Below are 27,070 nucleotides of genomic sequence, written 5' to 3'. Positions count from 1 at the left end.
GACTATAATTTATAATTATTCAATATTCATACACATTCTTGTAGCTCAGTGCATTTTTATTGGACAGTTATATGTATGAGTGCTCTATCTATATGTTTACCTGCATGCCAGAAGAGGGCATCAGATCCCATCAGATCCCAAGATATATATATATCTTGAGAGAGAGAGAGAGAGAGAGAGAGAGCATCAGATCCCAAGAGATATAGATATATGAATGAATGATTGTGAGCCATAATGTGGTTGCTGGGAAGTGAACTCAAGACCTCTGAAAGAGCAGGCAGTGCTCTTAACCTCTGAGCCATTTCTCCTGCCCCCGGGACAAAAATTTTACATCAGAAGAGTTTTCTGAAATGTAATCTTTCTTTCCCAGCTTTGTTTACAAAATGTTCCTCATATTGCCCTGAGCATGATAGACTTAGTGAGTGCTAAGCAGCAGAGGTAAAGCGTCTGCCCTCCAGAGAGCTTGCTGCTAACAGTCTCCTTGTGTTTCTTTGTAGTCCTTCAGTATGCTGCTTGACTTTGGCACTTAGCATCTGTGTAGTTCCAGATGCAATAAAAATGGGAACAGAACAAAGTGTGTGTGAAGCAAATAGAAGTTTTTCTGTAAAGGAGTCAATAATGAGGTGGCTCTTATTCTACCAGTTAGAGGATGACTTAGAAGACAGCACAGAGCTGCCTCCAATTCTTCAGAGGTAATTCTGCTTTTTTTGGCATACTCCTGCATTCTTGTTTTGCTCTGACTCTGCATGTTTTCTTGTTTAATTTTATAAGGCTCTCTCTACATATTTGATATCAGATAGCTTTATTTTATGCTCACAGTGCAGAATTTCCTGGAGTTATCTCTAAAATATTACAAATCATCTGTATCTTTGTGCTGGATCATTTCTGAAATGCAAGGTTAACTCACTGTAGGATATGGGAGATTTTCATGAAGGATAGACACATAATTGTTTCTTAAAAATTTAACATTTATAAAAAGTTTTCATATTTGTGATATGACATCTAGTATTTGATACACACATGCATTGTAAAATGTTTAAATCACCATTAATATATTATCTTCTTAAGTAGTTGTAATCTTCTTATGAGGAACACATTGAAAACCATGGTTTCTTTTAAAAGAAAAAAAAAACACCGAATTTTTCATGATTACCTACTCCATTGTAGGACACTAAAATGTCTTTCTTTCATTAAATTTAGCATCTGTTTTTTGGGGTTTTTTTCCTTTTTTTTCCTTTTGCCTGTTGGTTTTGTTTGTTTGATTGGTTGGTTTGGTTGGTTTGTTACATGGTCTCACTGTGTAACTCTGATCTGGCTTGGAACTCCCTATATAGACCAAGACTAAGCTAGCCTCTTATAGGAATTCCCCTACCTCTGCCTCCTGAGTGCTAGGATTAAAGGAGTGTGCTACCACACCTGCTCTGTAGTGTTTCTTTGTGACACTATTGTAGTTTTACACTCTACTGGCCTTTGCTCCAAGAGCAGCAGGCTAACAGCCCCCTCCTGGCTTCCCATTTGTTCTACCCACCTTTGCTCCAGGAGGTGGGCTTTGCTACCAGGCCCCACCCACTTCCTTTGAATCCTTGGACAAAAGACACACACAGTTTTTTTTTCCTTTTCAACTTGCCTTAAGACACAATTGCTGGGCACTGCTATGTCCTGCCTGGAAAAGCATGTCCTTAATAATATTTTTATCTCTACTCCTCCCACCTGCCCTAAACTTCACTGGCTGGTCTCACATAGCCCCTGGCCACCCACCTGTAGTACTGACCACAGGCCCAGCTCTTCTTGAAACCTCACATGGTTACTGGCTTCTCCCTCCAAAGCATAGCAAAAGCTCCTCTTCTCCTTCCTTGCGTCTGCCTTTTCCTCCTGAGACCTCCTGAGACCCGGAAGTCCCGCTTGTACCTTCCACTCAGCAATTGGCCCCTAGCTTTCTTCACTGACAGGTCAAGAGCCAATTGAGGAACAGGACCTTAGCTTCAGGTCCGCCCCCTTCATTCTATATCTTATCTTATTCCTTAATCATAATGGATATCGAGAAATTTGATACATGAATGATGAGAAAACAAAGTAGGGCTTAAGCCCTAGGACTAGCCCAGTTTACTGTTCCCCAGGAGGGTAGAGCATAGTGTTTTACCTTTAGTTCATAACCTTTTATCTCAGAAATATTGTTAGGGCAGAGGGTGCTGGAAAGATGGCTTAAACAAGAACAAGCACTTGGCTGCGTTCAATTCTTAGCACCTACATGGAAGCCCACAACTGTGAGCATCTACTCCAATTTATATGTGTCTATAACTCTAGTTTCAAAGTATCTTGATGCCTTCTTTTGGCGATTTTGTGCATCAGGCACACAAGAAGCATAGACATTGATGCAGGGAAATTCACATAACAACAATAAATAAACAATCCAGAAAAAGAAATCCTGCTTTTAAAATTATATGTAACCAGCAGTTTTAGAAACCATAGTACATTGCTCTAACCTCTTTAATAAACTTTCAATACTAGTGATTCAGGACAAATGAAAGCATTTTTAGTGTGGAATCTGAATTTTAAGGATCATAATTGGTAGCTATATATACATGCATATTAAAGTTCTTTTTAATGGTGTATGGTCTTTTAAGTAAAGTTTTTTGTTTTCTTTTTTAGTAATTTTCCTCATCTTGTAGTCGAAAAAATTCTTGTAAGTCTCACTATGAAAAACTCAAAAGCTGCAATGAAGTTTTTTCAAAGTGTGCCAGAATGGTATGTTATATAAGAAAGTATGTGATGTTTTGAGATATAGTATTAATAGTATTAATTAGAAAGATAATTCTATCATGGTGGGAGTTCATCTTATTAGTAATTTTGATATAAATTGGTCTGATTGAAGAAATATCACAACAGCTAAGCAGAAAGAAGTTTTTTATTGGTGATTATAATTTATGTTCTATTACTTTAGATGAAGGTTACCATTTTATTGCTGTATATTATAACATGTCTAACAAGTGTTAAGAGAAAAAAAGCTGAACAGCTATGCAAAATTAAGAACATAAAATTTATGTGAAGTGAGTTTTTAGTAGGGACCCACTGTTTGTATGTTGACTAAATTTTATTAAGTTTTAAAACGTGCCAGTGAGATTGCTTAGCAGGTAAAGGCATTTTTCAATCCTGATAACCTGAGTTCAGTCCGTGGGGCCTGAGACTCACCGGCTGGAAGGATGAACTGACTCTTGACAAGTGTGACAAGTGCATCTGGCGTGTGTGTGCACACACAGTCACTCACTCCATCTCACTAGCTAAATCCATGGCAGAACAAAGGAAAAACTAATGAGAGTTGGCTATCATTATGTTCTGTGGTCCAGACTCTGGGAAGCTGAGGCAAGAGAATTTTGAAATCATAAGTTGAAGACCCTCCTGAACAGTGTAACTAGAAGCAATACTGAAAAGCAAAGCTTAATTTTAATTACAATGTGAAAATATTTAAAAACTCGTTTTTAATTGATTGGCTCAGTTCATTGCCACATTTGGCACTGTGACTGAAAATAGCTCAATGATATGAGGATATCCAGTCTCACTTCTTTAAAATTAAAGTAAAATCACTAATTTTGGAAATCAGGTGAGAAGAAAGCAGATGTTTTTGGTAATTACATTCAGCTATCTAGTGTTAGTGTCTAAATATATCTCTGAATTTGTATTTGGAACTGTCACTTCTATATTTTTGTGAGTAAAATTTGCTACCAATAATGAAATTATCCAATGTCAATTCAATTTGCCATAAAAGCCCAAAGAAGAGAAGCATTTCACAGAATAACTCAAAAATCTTATTAGCAGTCTTTGAATGGTATAAATGTTTTCTTGATGATTTTATTTGTAATGTGTTGTGAACTAGTTGAAAAAATATTAGATCATGGTTTTAATCATTAATCTCACTCCTGAAGTGAACAACACTGCGAAGATAAAGAAGAGCCTTCATTTTCAGAAGTAGAAGAACTGTTTCTTCAGACTACTTTTGACAAGATGGATTTTTTAACTACTGTCAAAGAGTATGCTGTAGAAAAATTTCAGTCTAGTGTTGGCTTCTCTGTCCAGCAAAATCTCAAGGAATCATTGGATCACTATCTTCTGGGATTATCAGAACAGCTTTTAAGTAATTACTCTTCTGAGGTGAGATTTCTTAAAACGAATTCAGGTGTATTCTTGAGCATTTATGGGTTGTTAGGAAGGGAAAATGGGAGTGTGAAAGGTATGAAAGATGAGAGAGGCCTGGTTGTAAATAAACGGTGGCACAGCCCAACAAGTAGGAAAAATAGGCAGGGAGGAAAGGGAAACGATAATTTTGAGATTCTTTGTTCAGGAACTCTGTAGACAATTCTTGAGGTAGGTTAGTGGGAAGGAGTGCTGGTGTGAGTCTAAGAACTTCATGATGGGATGAACATATTGGTACAAAGCATGGAAATTTAGTCATAGGAGAAGAGAAATCTAGTTGTTGCATTTGAAACAAGTAGAATGATTATAAAGCTATGAAATGGACGAGCAAATACCCAGTCATTAGAAGCCAAATGATTTATCTTTGTAACATCACAAATACAGCTACTCTCTATAAATCATGCTTTCCTAGATGGTGTGTATCCTATTCCATGTATTTAGATAGCCACATGTTGCATTTGTTGTAACATGTGCCTTAGGTTCACTCAGCCACAGTAATTTTTCACATACTAGTTTCAGTTTTTGGGTGTAGTGGCATATACTTTTAATGCCAATTCTCAGGAGGCAGAGGCAGGCAGATTTCTGAGTTCAAGGTCCATCTGGACTAAAAGCTAGTTCCAGGACGTCAGAGATACACAGAGAAACCCTGTCTTGAAAAACAACAATTCATACTATGTAGCATTTCAATTTTAAGGGCACTTAATTAGTATCTTCTTTGTACCATGGATCCTTTGCATAATTTGCTTAAAGGGCATACTAGTTTGTTAATCTGTATCTTCCACAAAGTGGTCTGTTATGTAAATAACGAAATTGAAAAACACTTATAAACTCACAAAGGAGTGAAATGAGCAGCCCTAGAAAATGACCCAAGAAACCAGGTGGGGGCAGTGTGGCTGTTGCCCTGTCACTGCCACTTACTAATGGGGCTTTGTCAGCTGGAGCTAGCTTTGCTCTAACATGATTCAGTTTTCTTGGAATGTTATTGATTTGTCTACTTGCTTGCTTGCTTATTTATTTATGTATTTATTTAATTTGGTTGGCTGGTTGGTTTTTCAAGATATGGTTTCTCTGTAGTACCCTTGGCTATCCTGAAACTTACTCTGTAGACCACCAGCTTCTGCCTCCCAAGTGCTGGGATTAAAGGTATGTGCACCACCACTGGGTATTCTTGCCTGTTTTTAGCATATTGGTTATATTTCTACAGTGATCTTTGAGCTAGTTTTAAAGCATGACCTAGAGTATCCCAGCTTTAACTCTGTTGGATTTTTATTTCTCCATATTTACGGAAACTTGTTCTTCCAGGGGTAATTCCAAACTCCATAGGTTTATTTATATCTAATACTGTCTTTTTAAATTTATGATTTATTTTTAAGATTACAAGTTCTGAAACCCTTGTCCGGTGTTCAAGTCTTTTGGTGGGTGTTCTTGGCTGCTATTGTTACATGGGTATAATAACTGAAGACGAAGCCCATAAATCAGAATTATTCCAGAAAGCCAAGGTAGGAAAACTTACTCTGATGAAGGTTTAGATGCATTTAAGTGAACTGACATCCTGGAAAAATTATGTGAAATAAATTTTTTGTATAAGTTGAATGTCCCTAATCTGAAAATAGGGAATCTCAAATACTTTATAGAGTTGTAAAGTTTTAGTTACAGCACAACCATAAAGGTGAACATTTCCACATCTGTCCTCATACAGTCAAAATGTAGACGTGGGTCACCATCAGGCATGTACGAGACAGACGCTGTCTTTAGTTTTCTGGTGCTATGATAAAGACCGCGATCAAAAGCCTCCCCGGGGAGGAAAGGTTTATCTGGTTTACCCTTCAGGATCGTAGAACATCATAGAGGGCAGCCACGGTAGCATCCTGGAGGTGGAAAGCAGAGGCCATGGAGGAATGCTGTATGTATATTGGCTTGCTCCCCCACTTTGGTTTTTTACCTCAGGATCTGCCCATGGATGGCACTGCCTACAGAGGACCCTCCTACAGCAATGATCAATCAAGTCCCTACAAGCTTGTCTATCAACCAGTTTCTCAATTAAGGTTCTCTGTTCTCATATGAGTAGTTTGTGTCAAGTTGAAAAAAAAATATAACCAACGCAGAGTTGATGAAACAAATGAGTTTTGTATTTAGATTTGGGATAGCCCAAAGAGACCACGTTGTTATGTGTCTATAAATATTCCAGATTCTGAAACATTTTTGTTCTCTGTATTTTAGATATGCTCAATATGTATAGATTAACTTTTTTCTTTCACAGTCTAAAATAAATACTGTGCCCTTCCTTAGAATATGAAATTATTACAAGCCAGTAATTAATACATATGGTAAATGATCTCATATCACAATGTAACCTTATTAGAATACTGGTTTTTGAGGTAGGGTCCCTAACTGTCTTGGAACTTGCAGAATGTTTGCCTTGGACCTCCTAAATTCTGGGGTTGAAAGTGTGTACTACCATCCTTAGCTATACATATTGATTTTTATCTGTACTCTTAAAATTTTTCCCTCAGATAATCTATAATAAGGAACTCTTTATTGAGTATATTATTCAAGTATTTTCTAAGCTTAAAACTTTGTTTATCTCCATTTATTTATGTATTTATTTATTTTTGAGACAAGGTTTCTTTGTGTAACCCTCACTGTCTTGGAACTCGGAACTCACCCTGTAGACTAGGCTACTACTCAGAGAAATCCTCCTGCCTCTGCCTCCCCAGCGGAAGAATCAAAGCCATGGGCCACCACTGCCTAGCTTAAAGCTTTCTTCATCTCTCAACACTAGTGTATCAGTGTTGGGATTGCAAAGGAAACAGGATGTTAAGATTGTGGTGGGATTTTTGTTGTAGTTAATTTTGCTGAGACAAAGTCTTACTTTATAGTCCAACCTGGCCGGGAACTTAATGTCCTTTATACTCTCTGAGCACTAAGATTACAGGTTCATTGCCACACATAGCTTAGATTTGCCATTTTCTTTTTGGATGTTTGTCACTTGTAATCTTATTGCATGACAATGTGCCCTTTTTTTCCCTTGGTAGTCTGTTGCGTGTAGCTTTTGCTACCCCGCCTAAGCTCTTGAAGCAGGCTGAGCTACCAGCTCCCACTCAGCTTCCCTTGAATCTAAGGATAAAAGACACACACACACACACACACACACACACACACACACACACACACACACACACACACACACACACACACACACACACACACAGTTCAACTTGCCCTTTGACACAATTGCTGGGCGTTACTACCTCCCGCCTGGAAAAGCTCCACACCTCCCACCTGGCCTAAACTTTACTCAGTTACATCTAGACCCTGCTAAACTCCCCTGACCACCCACCTGTTTGGAGCGGCATGTGTGGCCACTCCGTTTAGAGATTGTACATTGCTGGTCTACTTTTCTCAGAAGCATGGCCAACTCTTGTCTCTTCTCTCCTTGAGTCTCTCCCTTTCCTTCAGGGACCCGGAGGTCCCGCCTCTTCCTTCTGTCCAGCAATTGGCCCATGGCTTCTTTACTGACATATCAAGAACCAATTGGGGAACAGGATCAGAACTAGCATCAGAACTAGCCCTACCGGAGTCAGGGTTTAGCCCAAGCATCAGCCTTTCTTAAATGCTAGTGTCAGCCCAAGTCCCAGTTTCATATTCAGTTTGTAAATATATTGAATTTTTGTCCTTAAATGAAATTTCAAAAATAGCAATGCGAAGTTGTTATTTCAACTGGAATTTGTCTTCTTTTTATCTTCTGTTCTAAATAGTCTCTGATGCAATGTGCAGGAGAAAGTATCTCTCTGTTTAAAAATAAAACAAATGAGGAATCAAGAATTGGTTCATTGAGAAATGTGATGCATCTGTGTACAAGTTGCTTGTGTATACATACCAAGGTAAGAGTGACTTCTTAGTAGTATAGCCTATTCATGGGACATATTATTTAGTGGTGTTGAGTTTTTGGTCCATTTATAAGTTTATATGCTGATCTAAAATTAAATTGAATAATAAAGAAGAACATTCAGAGAATATTGGTTTCTCATGAAACAATTTCATAACTTTGATTTTTTTATCATTACATACACACACACACACACACACACACACACACACACACGCACGCACGCACGCATAGATGAGTCTTTTATTGTGAGTATACTTTCATTAATTTGTTGATTATTAAGAAGTATGTTTTTTTTTTTCCCATAACAACTATACCACAGGAGATGAGTGCCACAAAGATAAATAATGCCATCCTAGGATGGAGCTTATTCTGTAGAGCGCCAACAAAGATAAATGACACAAGTACAAATGCTACTTCCTTTAACCCATATCATCATAGGTAACATTTGGTAGAAAAAGTGCCTCTGTTAGTCATCCTTTTTTGGTTTTGCCTGGTGGAGTAACTAAACCATGCTAGAGTGTTACCAGCAATTGGAACAGTATTTGGAAGCTGGTATGCAAGCAGCTTGCTCTTCATAAAGTATGGTTTTGTTTTCCATTATCTTTCCTGTATTTATATAAGTGTAGAAGGCATGAAAGGACAGAATAAACCTCACAGTTAATTGCTTATTATGTTTAGGATCAGTAGCTGGTACTTTAGTGATGCATAAACACAAAGATATTTACTTTGTTTATATTTCCTTAAGGAAAGTAGTTAGGCTGTAGTTGCTATTCTGGTTACTTCCTAGTTTACTGCCCTCTTGAATGGACTTAATAAGTCCTATTCTTAAAAAACAGAAAGAAAGAAAGAAAGAAAGAAAGAAAGAAAGAAAGAAAGAAAGAAAGAGGGAAAGAAAGAAAGAAAGAAAGAAAGAAAGAAGAGGGAAAGGCAAGGCAAAGGAAGGAAGGAAGATAGATAGATAGATAGATAGATAGATAGATAGATAGATAGATAGATAGATGGTGGTGTATCTTAACTTAGAACTTGACCTCAGTTCTGAACTCCTATCTACATCTCATTCAAGGTAGAGAAAATGGTACTACGAAAACTATGTATTTGTTTTATTGTTCACTGCTTATATCTGTTTTCAAATTACAGCATACGCCAAACAAGATTGCCTCTGGCTTTTTCCTACGATTATTAACATCAAAGCTTATGAATGACATTGCAGATATTTGTAAAAGTTTAGTAAGTATGAATCCTTTTTTTATTAATAAATTTCTTTGATACTAAGATGTAGTAAAATTATATGTATATGTGTGAGTGTGTATGTATGTGTATATATATATATTGTGTGTATGTATGTACGAATGTATGTGTCAGAGAGGAGGGGAGGTGAGCAAGCATAAGCAAGCCAGTGCATGTGTACTACAATATATGTAGAAGTCAGGACAACTCCTGGGAGTGGGTGCTCATTGATCATTTTTCGGATCCAGTGATTGCACTCAGGATGTCAGGCTTGCATGAGAAAACCTCTACCCAGGCTGGAGAGATGGCTCAGAGGTTAAGAGCACTGACTGCTCTTCCAGAGGTCCTGAGTTCAATTCCCAGCAACCACATGGTAGCTTACAACCATCTCTAAGGGGATCTGATACCCTCTTCTGGTGTGTCTGAAGACAGCTATAGTATATTCATGTATGTAAATAAAATAAATAAACCTTAAAAAAAAAAACAAAGAAGAAAAATACCTCTACCCACTGACCTAGATTGCCAATCCTTTAAATTGCAAATTTTTGTTGAAATACCTATTGAGTAGATAAGCATTTCATGGTATATAACATGTTGGATTTTTAAAAAATAATTGTAGCCTTTAATAAGCTTTTGCATTTAGGGGCTATGTATTTGATTATTGACTATTTCTTCTTTTTCTCCTTCTCTTTATCCTTCTCCTTCAAGATTTATTTATTTATTTTACATACGTGAGTACACTGTAGCTGTCTCCCGACATACCAGAGAAGAGCATAGAATCCTATTACATATGGTTGTGAGCCACCATGTGGTTGCTGGGAATTGAACTTAGGACCTCTGAAAGAGAATAGTCAGTGCTTTTAACTGCTGAGCCATCTCTCTGCCCTGATTTCTTCTTAAGATCAGTACCTGGCGGAGTAGTTTAGTTATCTTTTAGTTTCCTACTAAATAATTGAAAGATTGCTTTTATTGTCCAAGACATGTTCTCAGTATACAGCTTGGCTAGCCTAGAACTTTATGTGTAGACCAGGCTGACCCTGAATTCACAGAGGTCCACCTCTGCCTCCACCTTCTGGGTGCTGGGATCAAAGGTGTGCATCTTCATACCAGGCAAAATTATTCCTTTAAAAAAAATCCCAAAGTAGGGGTGACACCTTGTCTTCTAGGAGTATGTGTTTCCTGTGGTGTTTATACTTCATCTTCTGTGACACTGGACTTATACACTCTTTTTTACATTTAATTGTTCACTTCTAGTAGTTCACTGGGTGAAAAAATAGCCTGTAACGTTATTTTTTTATATCATGGCAAATAATTTTCCTTGTTAGTGTATTTCTTTATGAGGCTTACACTGCTGTGCTCTGTTTGGCAGTCACGATAGTCCACTCTTTGGGAATAGTGTATGCCTATCTCTAAAGGAATGACACATTTTAAAAGAATCTACCTGCTCTTGCTTTTTTCCTTTGTCAGATTGGCGGTGAATCTTTGATAGTCATCCTGTCTAAGCCTTGCAGGCAGTCTGCTTGGGGCTCATACCTCTGTCAATCCCATTCCCTCTTACTTAACATTTCAGGTCACTTTCCCCTCCTAACCAAGAGCTGCCACAAAGACGCCTGCATTTCCGCTTTGTCTTCTTGTACTTGTGCACTTGAAGAATGGAAGAGAAATTCCAGAGAGGGACTCACTTTTTCAAAGGAATGTATGAAAGTTTTAGGGAGCATTTTTGTTTGCTTGTTTTAAGATATGATCTTAGTTATGTTGCCCAGGCTGGCCTTGAACTCTAGGCTCAAATGGTTCCTTTGTTTCAAGTATCCAAAAAGGTAGGAGAATACAGGCACATGCCTCTGTGCCTAGCTTTAATTTTAATTTTGATTTTGGATGTGATTTGGATGTAGGATATTGCTATTGTCCTACATAATAGTCGTTATAATTGATACTTTTCCTATGCTTCTGTCAATTTCTCATGCTAACTTTTAACATTTTTATTAAATGTTGCAAGGTTTTATTCTGTGGGGGGGAGGATACATAGTGGCATTTGAATGTGTAAATACAGTACAGAATGACTGCTGGACTTCGTTTTTATTACATTTATTTATTTTATATCTGTGTGTGTCTGTGTGCGCGCATGTGTCACAGTGCACGTGTGGAAGTCAGAGAACGGTTGCTAGAGGTTATTCTCTTCCTAACCTGTGGGTTCCAGGGATTCACCTCAGGTCATCAGGCTTGCAGCAGGTTCCTCTATCCCATGAGCCATCTTGCTGGCCTATGCTACTTTTTAATAAAATAAATTATTTTTGTAGTTTTGATATTATCCTACTATCTAAACAGATTCCAGTTTATATATCCACTTCCCCACAAAATTATGAATTAAGGTCCTTCTGAAAGAAGTTGAAAACGTCTTTGTTTCTCCTCTCGAAAGGCATCCTGTACGAAAAAGCCATTGGATCACGGAGTACATCCAGGGGAAGATGATGAAGATGGTGGTGGTTGTGACAGTCTGATGGAGGCAGAGGGTCCATCGTCCACTGGTCTTTCTACTGCTTACCCCGCTAGTTCTGTGAGCGATGCAAATGATTATGGAGAGAACCAGAATGCTGTTGGTAAATAAGTATTTACTGCTCTGAGTTTTGTTTTGTGTGTGTGTGTGTGTGTGTGTGTTTTTAACCATTTTACATTAATTTGGCACAGTAAGGGGCCTCACTGAAAAAACCTTTAATGATAATTTCATTTCCCATAGGTATAGTCTACTTGGACTGATCTTTTTCTATACATTTAAGACTTTTAACAACCCCCGCCCTTCTCCCCACCCCCAGGGACAGAATTTTACTCTGTCGCCCTGTCCTGGAACTCACTATGTAGATGGGGCTGACCTATAAACTCACAAAGATCCATCTACCTCTGGCTCCCTTGATTTGAGATTGCAAGTGTGTACTACCATGCCTAGGCACTCAGAAATATACATACATACATATATGTGTGTGTGTATATATATATATATACATATATATATATATTGGTTTTAATTCTTTTCTGTGTCCTTGTGTGTTAATGTGGGTACTCACAGAGATTGGAGAACAGTATTCTAGGAGTCAGTTCTCTCCAACTGTGCACTGTGGGTTCTGGGTTTCTAATTCAGTTTTATCAGCCGTCTGCAAGCCCTCTTACTTCCTGAGCCAAATTCACTCACTGTTCTCCTTACTACACATTCTAAGCTACTCTCATTTTACAATCATATTCATTAGTTTCTTATTTTATTCTTCATGGGAGGATTAAAATGTAAAGTAGTTTAGAAGAAACTAAAGGCTAGGTTATTTGAACTTTGGAAAGCTGGAAAGCTGTTTGAGGTTCTATCTGTCTACCGGGTCCCTCTCCCAGTGTTAATAAGTGCCTTTGATTTTTAGGTGCCATGAGTCCTTTAGCTGCCGACTACCTGTCCAAACAAGATCATCTTCTCTTAGACATGCTCAGGTTCTTAGGCCGATCTGTAACTGCATCTCAGAGCCATACTGTGTCGTTTAGAGGAGCTGACATTAGAAGAAAATTGTTACTGTTGCTTGATTCTAGCATACTCGATCTCATGAAGCCCCTCCACCTGCATATGGTGAGTCAGAAGCTTTGAGTTTGGCTGCGGTTGCCATTTTCTGCATGTTTGTGTTGCCCAGACCTAGCTGAAGCAGTCTCACCGAGTACACAGAGTAAGAGGCCCGTGCTATTATCGTGCCTAGACTTCTCAGGTTTTCTTTTGACATGCTATGAGAAGAATTGAAGTAGATGCTGAAGCATTAAAACTTGGATTATTTTGAATATTATTAGGCGTAATTTTTATGAATTATTATAGAGTGGAACAAGAGGCATCTTCTTTGAGATAGGTTCTCTCTGTGTAGCCCAGGCTTGCCTGTATTAAATAAATAGTCTTTCTTCCAAGCTGAGATTATGAGTGTAATTAACATTCAGAAAAACGTAGATCTTGACCATAAAAATAATTTATAACATGGAATTTGAGGTCTGAATTTTGGCCTTTGAACTCTGCTAGTACATACCTTCAGTTCCAATTTATAACTTTATGGCTTATTTCTTGTTCCTCTGCACAAATTTGTAGCTACTTTGTTTGTCTTTATAAGACAAAATGAAAACCTTCTTTTTCACGAACAAATAATGAATTTGTTCATTCAGTAATGTTCTATGAAACTAAATTCTTATCATACGGAATATTGCCTTACCTCATTCCCTGTAAACAGTTGGAAATAGCTCCTGGCCTGGTGGAACATCATCTGGGTGTGTTCAAGGTTATATCCTTGGTTCTGGTAAACTAGCAGACATACCTGGTGAGCTCCTAACCATGCTGTCTTGAACACGCAAAGGCCATTCCCTAACAATGGACATGGGTTTCATTGTGTGGTCCCTTGGCTTCCTTCTTCATGAACACTAGCGAGCTATTACCCCTGACCAGTCGGAGGGCTCATATGCTTTCCTTAAGGTTTTATGTTTAAAATCATTTCACATTCTCAGTAACATTACATATGAGGCATTAAAGAGGATTTTAACTTTTTTTAAGATTTATTTATTTTATGTATATAAGTATTCTGTAGCTGTACAGATGGTTGTGAGTCATTACGTGGTTGGTTGCTGGGAATTGAACTCAGGACCTCTGCTCACTCTGGCCCTGCTCGATCCAACTCTGCTCACTCTGACCCAAAGATTTATTTATTGTTCTATGTAAGTACACTGTATCTGTCTTCAGACACTCCAGAAGAGGGCATCAGATCTCATTACAGATGGTTGTGAGCCACCATGTGGTTGCTGGGATTTGAACTCAGGACCTTCAGAAGAACAGTTAGTGCTCTTAACCACTGAGCCATCTCTCTAGCCCGATTTTAACATTCTTTATACGATATGAGAGAGATATGAAAAATATCTCTTAGGATTTTTTTGGTGTTACTAGAAAATTTCTTAAACCTCTGAGAAATTGATTGCTTAGTTATAACTACCATTATAAATGTTCACATAGAACGCAGCTCTTTGTGCATAGTAACGCATAATTACAAACTTGCCATGACGAGTAGGTAGGTTAGGATAGTTTACTTTTAAGGATTAAAAGCTTTGCTCCCCAGAATTCAGTCATTTTTCACCTTTGAACTTACCATAGCAAGCATTATTCTGGAACTGTAGAGCTATAGTATAGTCTCATATTCTTTATCTTTTAACTGCATTGGTGACAGTAGTGCTCATTTATTGAATTCCAGAAGTTGAGATTATTGTTTCTACTCCTTAGTTACATAGCCAGGTAATTGATATATCCCCGATGTGAGAGAATATGTTTTCCATGGCACATGGTCAAGATTTTTTTTAACCATTTGAGTAAAGTCTGTTATGCTGAGTTTTAAATCTAGTATTTGACTTTAAAGATATTTTTTTATATGCTGTGTTTAGAAATTTACAGCTATGTGCATGTTTGAATTCGTTTATATATGCTTTTAAAAGTGAGTGATTTGTGGATAAAGCTGGCTTTTGCTTTTTCCTTCCCTTTTTTTAAACCACCGTAGTACTTAGTGCTCCTGAAGGATCTCCCTGGAAACGAGCACTCATTGCCAATGGAAGATGTTGTTGAACTTCTGCAACCATTATCGTAAGAAGTGAAAGCCGTGTGTTATGCTCACGTTGAATTATAAACTGACAGCGTGGTTGTAAGCTTATAACCTTCAACCTTTTCTACCACAGCCTTGTGTGTTCTCTGCACCGACGTGACCAAGATGTCTGTAAAACGATTCTAAGCAATGTCCTTCATATAGTGACAAACCTAGGCCAGGGCAGTGTGGACATGGAGAGCACACGGATTGCTCAAGGACACTTCCTGACAGTGATGGGAGCATTTTGGTAGGCATAAGTCTCTTTCTCTAGTTACTTCACTGCCTCTGGATGCAGATGTAAACTCTGTACGTTAGAGATTTCCTGGTTATCATGTATAAATAACATTTTGCATCTTTTAACAATAATATACATAATCTGTCTTCCTCTTTTTATTTATTTATTGGTTTGATTTTATTTTTAAGATGTATTTATTTATTTATTATACGTAAGTGCACTGTAGCTGTCTTCAGACACACTAGAAGAGAACATCTGATCTCATTACAGATGGTTGTGAGCCATCATGTGGTTGCTGGGATTTGAACTCAGAACGTTCAGAAGGGCAGTCGGTCCTCTTAATTGCTGAGCCATCTTGCCAGCCCTGCCTTCCTCTTTAACATGCATGTTTGTGAATGATCTCTTGTATGAGTATGGGTACACGTGTGTCGCTCCTGTAGCAGTCAAAGAGCAATGTTGGGTTTCAGTCCTCAGTCTGTACCTGTTTGAAGCAGGTATAATGTTTGCTGTTGCACACACCTGCCAGACTAGCAGGTCTCCAAGTTTCTTCTGCTGCTGCTTCCCGTCTCGCTGTCGACATCTTGAGTTTACACATATCGTTGCTACTGCACCTTACTTTACATGAGTTCTGGAGAGCCAGACTCTGGTTCTCATACTTAATGAGGGGTGCTTTTCTGTTGAGCCATTTCCCCAGCTATGTCTTCCATTCCCTGAAAAGCTACTTTGTTTTCTTATAAGGTTTTCTTTCCTACAGTGTTTAGCACATGGCCCTGTAAATTTGAATCACATAATAACTTGATATAGATGTTGCATAAAAAATCCTAAAAATCAACTGAATTGTTGATCCAAATGAACCAGTTGATTTTGTCACTCTTAATTTCATTCATAGTCTCACAGTAACATTTTAAACAGCTTTCTAACCTTTTATTTATGTTGTGTTGGGAAGTCATGCTGCACACGGGCAGGTCAGTGAGCAGCTAGTGGGAGTCAATGTTTTCCAGGAATTGCACTGAGGTCCAGCGATTGCCTTACCCACTCGGTCATCGCGATGGCAGGACAGTAGCATTGGGTGGTTGTAGATAATCACCTGCATGCCACTTAGATGCCATGTCATTTAAATGCCATGTCACTTAGATGCCTCCTCATGTTTTATTTGTAAGTCAGTTTGGAACCTAGATTCTCTAAGTCTGTGCCATAACAATGAAAACTTAAAAGATATTCTGTTTATCTTTAGTTTGCTATAGCATGCATGCCCAAAGTGTGTCAGTTCCAAGGTACAAAACAAATAATGTACATTAAAATGATTTTTCTAAATTTAGCTTGAATTTTAGGAAAGGTAAATGCACTGGCATTTTCCACATAATGAGAATTAATAAAATGGACATTTTGGAACTAACCTGTGATAATGTTAGTATCGGTTGGCTTTCTTTTTTGTCTTTGCTTTTGTTTGAATAATTACTACATTGAAAATCTTACCTAATTTCAGGCATTTGACAAAGGAAAAGAAATGTGTATTCTCTGTAAGAATGGCATTAGTAAAGTGTCTTCAAACATTGCTTGAGGTGAGTTACTCCATGTTACTAGAAAGTTCTTCTTTGAGATTGTTAAAGCTACCTCTATATCTGTATGCTACTCACAAATTTTTCTCTTAGTTTTCTTGTATTTAACTTATTTTTTAATTGTTATTTTACTATAGGCTGATCCATATTCCGAATGGGCAATTCTTAATGTAAAAGGACAAGACTTTCCTGTAAATGAAGCTTTTTCACAATTTCTTGCTGACGATCATCATCAAGTTCGGATGTTGGCTGCAGGGTCAGTCAACAGGTAATGAGTTAGGTTTTCATGAAGCTCTTGTATTGCTGCCGACATCAGTGTGGCACCCTCACTAGCTGTGATGGAGCAGTGACTTACACTTAATCAGTACCAGGATGTGCCTGGAATCTGTGTTCTTTCTTTAGTCTGACAGTTCTTTTGCTTAGATAGCATTATTTTCTCCAAGTTACAAGTGAAAACTCTGGCTTTGAGAGGTAACTTGCCTAGTTCTATGGAACTAATAATCCATTGATTTGAGTGATATGTGTGTGCACCTCTGCCACCTAAGGGGGTGTAGAATATTTGGATATTACCATGGCGTTATGTGAGTCAGTAAAGTGGTAGTTTCTTCACTTCATACAGTGATGACATAATCATTGCTGTGTTTTAACCTAAGATAATATTTGGCTGTTCCAGTTGTTCACTGATGATGAAATAGATGAATGTTTTTGGAAAAGAAGTTATATGCTGCTTTGAAAACATCAAAGCTGAAATTGCATATTATTCAGACCTAAGTGGCCAGTAAAAGAAGGTCAACATAATGATATTGTCCAAGAAGTCACATACTGAACCTCGGTGATTCTCAACCTGTGGATCACGACGCCTTGGAGGGTTGCCTAAGTCCATCAGAAAGCAAATATTTACAGTTCATAACAATAGCAAAATTACAGTTATGGAGTAGCAATGAAAATAATTTTATGTTTGAAAGTCATCATATACATGAGGAACTGTATGAAAGAGTCGCAGCATTAGGAAGGCTGAGAGCCACTGGCCTGTGATGTTAGAATTAATGAGTCCACACTTTGCCTCTGCGACAGTCATGTTTCCATGAACGAGGTGTAGTCACATTCCTCATTTGTTTTAATAAGAAAGTAGTACGTTGTCAGGATTGCTAGTGGGATTGTGTGGAAGTTCAAATCCTTACTGAACTGAGGTTAAAGCTCTCGGGTTATAGAGGATTCTAGTTGAGTGTTATAACTCAGTGTAGTGGTGGCATGGGGAAAAAAATCTACATTTCAAAAAAATTCAAGAATGGTTGTTAAGTAGGATTCATTGGTCTTTTTGGTCCTTGATTTGTTAGACATTTAATGTTGGGCTATTTCAAGAAAAGCTAGCAAAATAAAGGAATCAAAATAACAAATTATAAAAATTGGTTTCTAAGAAATATCAAGGATAAAATTTATCGCAGAGTTGCCTTAAATATGTAGATATTCTCTGTAAGAGGCACTGATAACCTTTCCCCACCTAAAATATTGTGTGAACTGAACATCGAAGCATTAAGATGCTCACTTTGGGGCTGATTAAATATTAGAACATAATGACAGAGAAGTTTGTGGACTCGTGTGATTCATGTTTGCTAAGAGGACAGTGAATCTTTCTGACAACCCGAGTTTAATGTTCAAATCTGAACAGTAGTTCAAAAATCTTTGAAATCTTCTTTTCTTACAGGAGACATTGACTTATAGATTAACATTTAGCAGGCTGTCTGAACTGCTAAAAGAGTCTTTCAAACCAAGGCCTGCTATCTTACCTCATGGAGGGGTTTTCTTTTGTTCCATAAGATGCTTTGTTTTGATATGTAGGGTTTAAAATGAATTTAATTTTTTTTTTAAAGATTATTTCAGGATATGAGACAAGGCGATTTCTCCAGAAGCTTGAAAGCACTCCCTCTGAAGTTTCAGCAGACATCTTTTAACAATGCATACACGACAGCAGAGGCGGGGATCAGAGGACTGGTAACTGAGATAACCTCACACCTGTGGTCTGTCTGTGTCGTATTTCTCTAGCACACTGGAGTCGAGAGTTTGTATTCGGTAGTTTACACTATAAAGCCGGTCTAAGTCAATGGTGTGGACTGAATAAAATTTTTCTGAATGAATTTTATAGGTCAGAATGAGTCCAATAATAGCAATTACTTTTGCTTTAACTTATCTATGCTGTTTTTGTGAGGACACTCCAATTTAATGGGGATTTTGATACATTAGAGAACTTTAAAAGGTTTGTTTTTTTTTTTTTTTTAGTTTAAGAAATCTTTAAAATCAAAAAGACAAACCCAAAACACAACAAAAAATGTTGTGTGTGTGGTGATGTATGTCTCTGGCCTTGCTATTCAAAGACTAAGCTAAATTTGGACTGTAGAATGATTACAACTAGTTAAAAAATGCAGATAGGGGCTGGAGAAATGGCTCTTAGTTAAGAGCACTGACTGTTCTCCCAGAGGACCAGAGTTTGATTCCCAGCACCCACATGGCAGCTTACAACTACCTGTAACTCCAGTTCCTGGGGGTCTTGTGGCTTTTTCTGATCTCTGCAGGCACTATACATAGACTTACATGCATGCAAATCGCCCACACACATAAAAATAAATTTTAAAAATGTAAATGGTTCTCTGTTGGGGACTTTTGAAAACTAATTGATCATTGAAATGAAAGCATGCCCTTCTTTTTGCAAGATTTTGTTTCTTTTTATAGTATAGATGGTGATAATCTTTACAGAAGAAAACACTATAAAGATGTATCAGTAATAAAAATCCTCCTAGCAGTAGCAGCTATAGTGAAAGAACTCTTGATACTTCTTGTTCTCATTTGCTGTTTGCCCTTTAAACTATTTAACACCTTGTTAAAATCTCTTTTCCTTTGGTAATTCTTTCCACTAGATCTTAAGAAATGGCAGCTTTTTTATTTAACTATAGAAAAGCTTGTTTCTCGAAGTCATTTTCTCTTAGCTCATTATTATAGAATTTAAACTTTGCAGGCTGCTTAGAGGTTAGAGAATGCTTGAATTTGAGCTGGTTTATGATTTTAAAAATATTTATGCCGTTCTTCTTATGATTCTTTTTGAAGTTATGTGATTCTCAGAACCCTGATCTGCTGGATGAGATCTATAACAGAAAATCTGTACTACTGATGATGATAGCTGTGGTCTTGCACTGTAGCCCAGTCTGTGAAAAGCAGGCTTTGTTTGCTTTATGCAAGTCTGTGAAGGAAAACAGACTAGAACCTCATCTTGTGAAAAAGGTATGGTGAATATGTTCACTCTGTATGTGGCTTTTGACACTTAGACACAAATATTTTAGGCTCGGAATATTGCAAGCAAGCTTAGTTTCTGTGTGTGTGTGTGTGTGTGTGTGTGTGTGTGTGAGTGTGTTGGGGCTTGGACCCAGAGCCTTGTATTTAACTACTGAGCTGTATTCCCCTCCACAGCCAAATTTGATCATTCTTTATGTGGCATATTAATTTGTATTCAGTGTGACTTACTTCTTAGTCAGTTTAAGAGCATTTTACACAGCACTCACTGAGAATAAACAATAGTGGATGGTCTGTCTCCACACAGACCATATTCTCTGGAATAGTGTTTATGGAGGGAGACACTTGGAGATGCTTGGTTGCTTTTGCCTTCTTAGTTGTGGAGAAGCACATTGGGATTTAACATAGTTAAACAGAAAACAGAGTTGAGGACAGCGTGACCTTTACATTACATTTAGGGAAGAGGCCTGGGCTCAGTCAATTTCAACAATATCATCCCATTCTTGTAGAATATGGTAGCCTTCCCCATTCTTCCACTCCAAGTTCATTATTTAGGAACCTTTACAGGTTCCTGTTGCATGTTTTAATGTGGTGAGTATGGTCTGATGGGCAATTAATTAACTTTTTGTATGAGCCTGGGTTCCATGGAGCTTTATTGTAGGCCAGTCTGCAGGGAATTGGTCCTAAATGAGTTTACCTTTTACCTATTGGTATTAAAATGAGAGTTTTTAAGAAGTATTTTATTATACTACCTGATTTTGCAAGTTGTATGTGTTGGGATTTTTTAAAAATGTGGACACGAGGCTGAAAATAATTTTTCCCTAGACTTTCCTTTGAGATATAGTCAGCTGTGTAAAATTAGGCTATTATTTACTTAATGTTTATAATGTGTTTTCTATGTGCTCTATGCTATACCAGTTATTAAATACATTTTCCATTTTCTCATTTGCTATCTTTCTGTCATTCATTGGTGAAGAAATCAAAGTAGAAAAACATTGAGCGACTGCTCTAAAGTCCTATTATTCCCATTTTCTTAAACATCATGTTTTTCCTTTCTGCAGGTTTTAGAGAAAGTCTCCGAATCGTTTGGATGTAGAAGTTTAGAAGACTTCATGATTTCTCACCTAGACTACCTGGTTTTGGAATGGCTGAACCTTCAAGATACTGAATATAGCTTATCTTCTTTTCCTTTTATGTTATTAAACTACACAAGCATTGAGGATTTCTATCGGTAGGCTGCAGCAGTGTTTCGACAACCCCCTCCTCCCTAGCTTCAAGTAGGAAGTAGCCTAGTTTTTTAAAAAGTCAGATTGAGACGATCAGAGAATGTGCTTGAACTTAGGACTGTTAGCACTATTAGTAATCAGCTGTGCATCTTTGAGTAGGCCATCAATACATCATGCATCTTGGTCTACACACAAGTATCTTCCCTTTGGAAAACAATCAAAGATTAATTACTTAGTCGCTAATTATTTCCTGCTTGCTTTTCTTTCCTATTGCTTAATAGTAGGTTATTTAAACACTATGAGGTTTCAAAACTTACTGCAAAGTAACTGGTTTTGTGGGGACTGAGACCTAGCTCAGTTGGTACAGTGCTCACCTAGCACGTTCGAAGTCCTGGTTCAGCACTGCCTACGTCAACCAGGGAGAGTGGAGTATACTGTAATCCCAGCACTCCGAAGGTAAATAGATGCAGGAAACTCAGTAGTTCAAGGTGATCTCCATCTACATCGGGAGTTCAGTGCCAGCTTATACTATAGAAGACCCTGTAATCCAAAAAAAAAAAAGAGAGAGAGAGAGAGAAACAGCATTTTCTGATAGATGTACACTTGATGGCCTTATCACCCATTCTTTTTTTTTGTAGTAACTTGTATTCTTTCAATTTATAAATTGCTTTTACCTTTGATCTTACAGTATTACCTAAGTTGATTATGTGTAAAAAATAAAATTCCTTAGCTGGGTATGGTAGTGCATGCTGTAATTCCTGAACTTAAGAGGCAGAGGCAGGAGGATTACCACAATTTAGAGGTCAGCATGGTTTATATAATATTTTCCAGGCTAGTCTGGGCTACAGCATGATACTTAGTCTCAGAAAAAGGGGAGGAAGAATAAAGTTACACTATTTTAAAGTGTGATTATTTATATTTTACTTTAATTTCCCCACTTACAAAGTGAGAAAAAGAGTATTTAATGATCTATGGGGCTAGAGCAATGGCTCAGTAGTTAAGCGCACTTACTCCTCTTCTAGAGGACCCAGGTTAAATTCCCAGCACCCATTTGGTATCTCACAATTATCTATAACTTTTGTTCCAAGGGAGCCAGTGCCCTCTTCTGTTCTTCAGAGGCACCAGGTATGCACAGCAGTACATAGACATATATGCAGGCAAAACACCATATTCATAAAACGTTTAATAAATAAAAGATTAAAAATATAAAAAGAATATTTAAAGATCTAAATTAATGTTTTAAACACTGAATGTTAAAGCATTTTGCTGTTTTGATGTAAAATTTTACTTTGAAATTTATTATAACCTAAATTTTATACTTAACATTTTCAGGTCTTGTTACAAGATTTTGATCCCACATTTGGTAATCAGAAGCCATTTTGATGAGGTGAAGTCCATTGCTAATCAGATTCAAAAGTGCTGGAAAAGCCTGTTGGTAGATTGCTTTCCGAAGATTCTTGTGCACATCCTTCCTTACTTTGCCTACGAGGGCACGAGAGACAGCTACGTGTCACAGAAAAGAGAGACTGCTACCAAGGTCTACGATACTCTTAAAGGGGAAGACTTCCTAGGAAAACAGGTATGGCGTCAGTTTTTGTCTGCCTTTATGTACTGGCAAAAGAAGTAAGCTTGAACCTTTAAGGTTACTGGCCTTAAGCATGACAACTTGCGTTCATATCCCTACATCCACATAAAAGCTGGAGGTGGCAGCTCACACATACAACCCAGAGTCGGGGATCCTGGATATGCGCTGGCAGCTCTAAAGACTTCCTGTCCTCTGTGAGGCTACCTGTAGCAGAAGCAGATTGGTGAGAAATCTGCCTCTTAGAGAGGAGTCATTTTAATGACTATTAATGAAAGGTGGTACTGGCTTCCAGTATCCAGAGAAGTACACAAGGCATCTATAGGGAATAGTGCCAGTCACAAAGATTTGCTTTTGATAGTTAAGATCTTTAAAGATCTAGTGGACAAATAAAAGATAAGATGCAATTTGTGGAACTTTGCTACCTGGAGAACTTCCAGTTTGAGGAATTGAATGCTAAATCCAAAGTCAGTTCAAATCGTTCTGAAAAATAGAAAGCTTGAAGTGAGGTTTTCCTTGCAGAACTTGGGACTTAGATATCTTTATTTTGTTTTTGGTTTGTTTGTTTTAAGTTATAAAGTAAGGGATCAGCACATGCCCTTTGTGCTGTTGTGAAGTTCACAGATATGAACGTGTTTGTTCTATTTTAATTTTGTGTCCTTACAGATTGACCAAGTATTCATTAGTAATTTGCCAGAGATTGTGGTGGAGTTGCTGATGACATTGCATGAGACAGCTGACTCGGCTGACTCGGACGCCAGTCAAAGCGCCACCGCCTTGTGTGATTTTTCAGGGTATGCCGGTCTCACACTTGGAGAGCTAGCCGTCGCTGACGGGTGACCTTACTCTCCTGTCTCCTTCACTGTGGTCTTCTGCTGCAGCTGTTCTTTCCAGCTGACATCTATCTCATCTTTTCTCTCTTCCGTGGAACTTTGGCATCGAGCCACCTGATGCCTTTTGAGGCTGTTTTTCTTTATGTGTTTCAAGGTGTGGCTTCCTTCCCTTCCCACACCTTGCCTTTCTCTGCTTCCTTTTCCTTGTGGTATTCCTAGCTGTCTAGTTTAATTTAGATGTGAAATCTGTTGGTTGTGTATGAATATTGGTGATGGGAGGCGTGGCTTGACCGTAAGGTACTTGAAATTTCTCAATTTTTAAAAAAGATGTAAAAATGTTTTATTTTTATATGTACAGGTGTTTTGCCTGAATGTATGCGTGCACGCAGTGGTCATGGAGGCCACAAGAGAACGTTAGAACCCCTCCATTCCCCACTCCCAGCCCTGGAACTGGAGTTGTGGTTGTTGGCTACCATGTGGGTTAGGAATTGAACCTGGATCCTCTGGAAAAGCTGTCAGTGCTCTTCACTGCTGAGCCATCTCTCCAGTCCCCAAAATATTTTGTTGGATTTTGTTTCTGTGATACACGGTTTCACTATGGAGCGCTGCTGTCCTGGTGCTCTCCTTGTAGAACAGGCTGGCCCCAAACTCAGGAGCTCTGCCGACTTCTGCCTCCCCAGTGCTGGGATTAAAGTCATGTGCTGCTCTGCCCTGCTGAAAATACTTGGTGTTTAAATATGCAGACTATGCTAAGCATGTAACTTAGCAGTAATACTGAGAAAGTGCTCAGACTTTATGTTTTAAATGATGCTATTACTCTAATGCATCGCCCGGCTTAAGATACTGTTGGTCTCGCAATAGTCATAAAGGAGACCTGAAGGCAAGTTTTACTGAGTCCCAACTCTGGGGCTGCCATTAACTTTGTAAAAGGTTACATAAACAAATTATGTTAAACAAAACATCTGACATTAATTCCATGGGGAAGATGCCTAATTAATGGTTGTGAATCATTTTATTGTCTGTGATTTAAAAATAATACAAAAAAACAAAAAACAAAAAACAAAAAAACCAAAACCTAGTTTTTCAGTAGAAAACCAGTTTTGTAACTTGGGAGATATTTTATTTTTAAATAACTACATTTCTTTTCTTCTGCTTCTTTAGGGATTTGGATCCTGCCCCCAACCCGCCATATTTCCCCTCACATGTCATTCAGGCAACGTTTGCTTACATCAGCAACTGTCATAAAACCAAGTTTAAAAGCATTCTAGAAATTCTTTCTAAAATCCCCGTAAGTACACATTGCATTACTAATACAATAATTTATAAGAAAAGTCCTCTCCGGGTCTTGGAGTTGGGGAGAACATAAAATTAGTTGACTAATTTAAATAGGAACGCACTTGATTAACAAGTTGTATCTTGATATGTTAGTCGGTGTTTAACTAATATGCATTACATATTAGGTCAGGATTTTATGATCTTGCCTTTATAATTAGCTCAGAGAACATGTTTCCTGTTTAATCATAATATATTAACTTTCAGTTTACTTTCTCAAAACTAACTGGCAACTTTTTCAAAAGTAAAATTGGGCTGGGTGTGGTGGCACAGTCCTTTAAACCTAGCACTGGAGAGGTGGAGGCAGGTGGATCTCTGTGAGTTCAAGGACAGCCTGGTCTACAGAGTGAGTTCCAGGGCTGTTACACAGCGAGAAACCTTATGTCTGGAAAGACCGAAAAACAAAAAGTGAAATGGATGCTAATAATTTAATGTAACATTTTACATGTGATATCAAGCCCATATCAAAATGATCATTTAATAAAGTATAAACTATGTTGGTTGTAGCCAAATATATTTTGTTTTAAAAATTTCTTCTCAATGTGTGCCTATTTTGTAGGATTCCTATCAGAAAATACTTCTGGCCATTTGTGAACAAGCAGCTGAGACAAATAATGTCTTTAAAAAGCACAGAATTCTTAAAATATATCACCTGTTTGTTAGTTTATTACTGAAAGATATACAGAGTGGCCTGGGAGGGGCTTGGGCCTTTGTCCTTCGCGATGTTATTTATACTCTGATTCACTACATCAACAAAAGGTGAGTGAGACATTACAACAGACACCTGCATTAGCAGTCCTCTGTTTCTCATAAATCCATTTGCTCTGTCAGTTTTTTTTTCCTTAGTTCCAAAAGTTTGTGATTTTTCTTTTTTTGTATGTCTTCAATGAAAAAAAAAATTAAAAACCATTCATCATTTTGGTAGATGAAATCAATCCTTTCTAGAAGATTTTTTACCTACGTAATTGTTTCCTGTTGATTCTCACTTGTGTAGCACACTAGACTGTCTCCTCCCCCACTGAACCCTAGTACCTGCAGATCTTCCCGTTCTCCCACATTCCTTCTCGTGGGTCTTCGGTAACCTCTATCTTATCCTCAACTTTTAAATTTTAAAATTATTTTGAATTCCATTTTTAGTAACCCACTGCAGTGCCTGAAGTTCTTTAGGAAATGTTTCTATTTGCTTCCTTTTAATACTTCATGCTTTATTTCTTTACGTGGTCTAAAATGTTGTTGCTAAAATCTTACCCCTTCAGCACACAATGTGGTCAAGTGTGGAATTGGGTTCTCCCTAAGGTGTGGCTCCGAATGCTGCTTCGCGCATGTCAGTATCTGGGTGTGCACATGGAGGCCAGAGTGGGAAATGCTGCATCTTCCTGGATCTCCCACCACCTTATTTCACTGAGACAGGGTCTCTAAGTGAGAATCTGGCCATTGCAGCTAGTCTAGCTGGCCAACAAGTTCCTGGCCCACCAGTCCTGTGCCAGGGACAGCCATGGCCGGGTCTTTACCTAGGAGCTTCGGATTAGCATTTAGGTTGTCAGGCTTTCAGAGTAAACACTCTTACTCATTGAGCCTTGTTTGACCTTTATCCCTTTTCTTCTCTGTTCCTTCCTCCTTCCTTTCTTTCCTCCCTCCCTCCCTGTCTTATCATTTATTATGCTTATCTATTACTGAACACCAGCTGTTAACCAGCTCCTGCTTTGTCAGTGATTTTCTTGCTGCATGTATCCAATGGAGCCTGGCCCTCTTTGCCTGCTTTTGGACAGGGCCCTTCAGAGGTTACGTGAATATCAGTAGTACTAGGGATGTGGAGAGCATGAAAGAGAATAAGACTTTCGTTTACAAAAAAGCACTGTCCTTCCGTGCTTGCTGGCTTGCAGTGATTCTTTAAAATCTTTCTTCCTTTCTTTTTTGAATGATTGTGACAGTTTTTTTGTTTTGCAGTAATTACATGATGTATCTTTCAGACATCCTTTGTCGTTTTTGTGTTATAACCATTGAGAGATAAGCTATGACACTTTTTTTGTCAAATCCTATAAGAATTAGAGACATTGAGTAAAAAAGAACTTGAAATTTATTTCAGAGTA

The 27,070-nt window shown here is 38.0% G+C and overlaps 1 protein-coding gene across 4 annotated transcripts in view; it reads left to right on the top strand.

Annotated features, from left to right (window-relative positions):
- The window catches only part of Atm (ataxia telangiectasia mutated), a 99,707-nt gene that overhangs the window by 20,979 nt on the left and 51,658 nt on the right, over positions 1-27,070 (top strand). For 3 of the 4 annotated variants that reach the window (XR_870525.2, XR_003947767.1, XM_011242385.3), the window contains exons 11-29: positions 498-692; positions 2,650-2,745; positions 3,921-4,146; positions 5,562-5,687; positions 7,947-8,072; positions 9,218-9,307; positions 11,724-11,904; positions 12,706-12,905; positions 14,848-14,930; positions 15,023-15,178; positions 16,653-16,728; positions 16,863-16,993; positions 18,597-18,717; positions 19,825-19,998; positions 21,069-21,238; positions 22,566-22,812; positions 23,482-23,651; positions 24,810-24,936; positions 25,540-25,739. Coding sequence is in view for 2 of the 4 variants with exons in the window: in XM_011242385.3 (XP_011240687.1) it covers positions 498-692; positions 2,650-2,745; positions 3,921-4,146; positions 5,562-5,687; positions 7,947-8,072; positions 9,218-9,307; positions 11,724-11,904; positions 12,706-12,905; positions 14,848-14,930; positions 15,023-15,178; positions 16,653-16,728; positions 16,863-16,993; positions 18,597-18,717; positions 19,825-19,998; positions 21,069-21,238; positions 22,566-22,812; positions 23,482-23,651; positions 24,810-24,936; positions 25,540-25,739 (2,895 nt within the window). In the remaining 2 variants the exon portion in view is untranslated. The remainder of the gene's footprint in view (positions 1-497; positions 693-2,649; positions 2,746-3,920; positions 4,147-5,561; positions 5,688-7,946; positions 8,073-9,217; positions 9,308-11,723; positions 11,905-12,705; positions 12,906-14,847; positions 14,931-15,022; positions 15,179-16,652; positions 16,729-16,862; positions 16,994-18,596; positions 18,718-19,824; positions 19,999-21,068; positions 21,239-22,565; positions 22,813-23,481; positions 23,652-24,809; positions 24,937-25,539; positions 25,740-27,070) is intronic. The other variant, NM_007499.3, reaches the window with a different exon arrangement.

Source organism: Mus musculus, chromosome 9 (genome assembly GCF_000001635.26).
Source record: "Mus musculus strain C57BL/6J chromosome 9, GRCm38.p6 C57BL/6J".
NCBI classification, from domain to species: Eukaryota; Metazoa; Chordata; class Mammalia; order Rodentia; family Muridae; genus Mus; species Mus musculus.
Note: the sequence above shows the minus strand (reverse complement) of the source record. Positions and strands in the feature narration are given on the sequence as shown.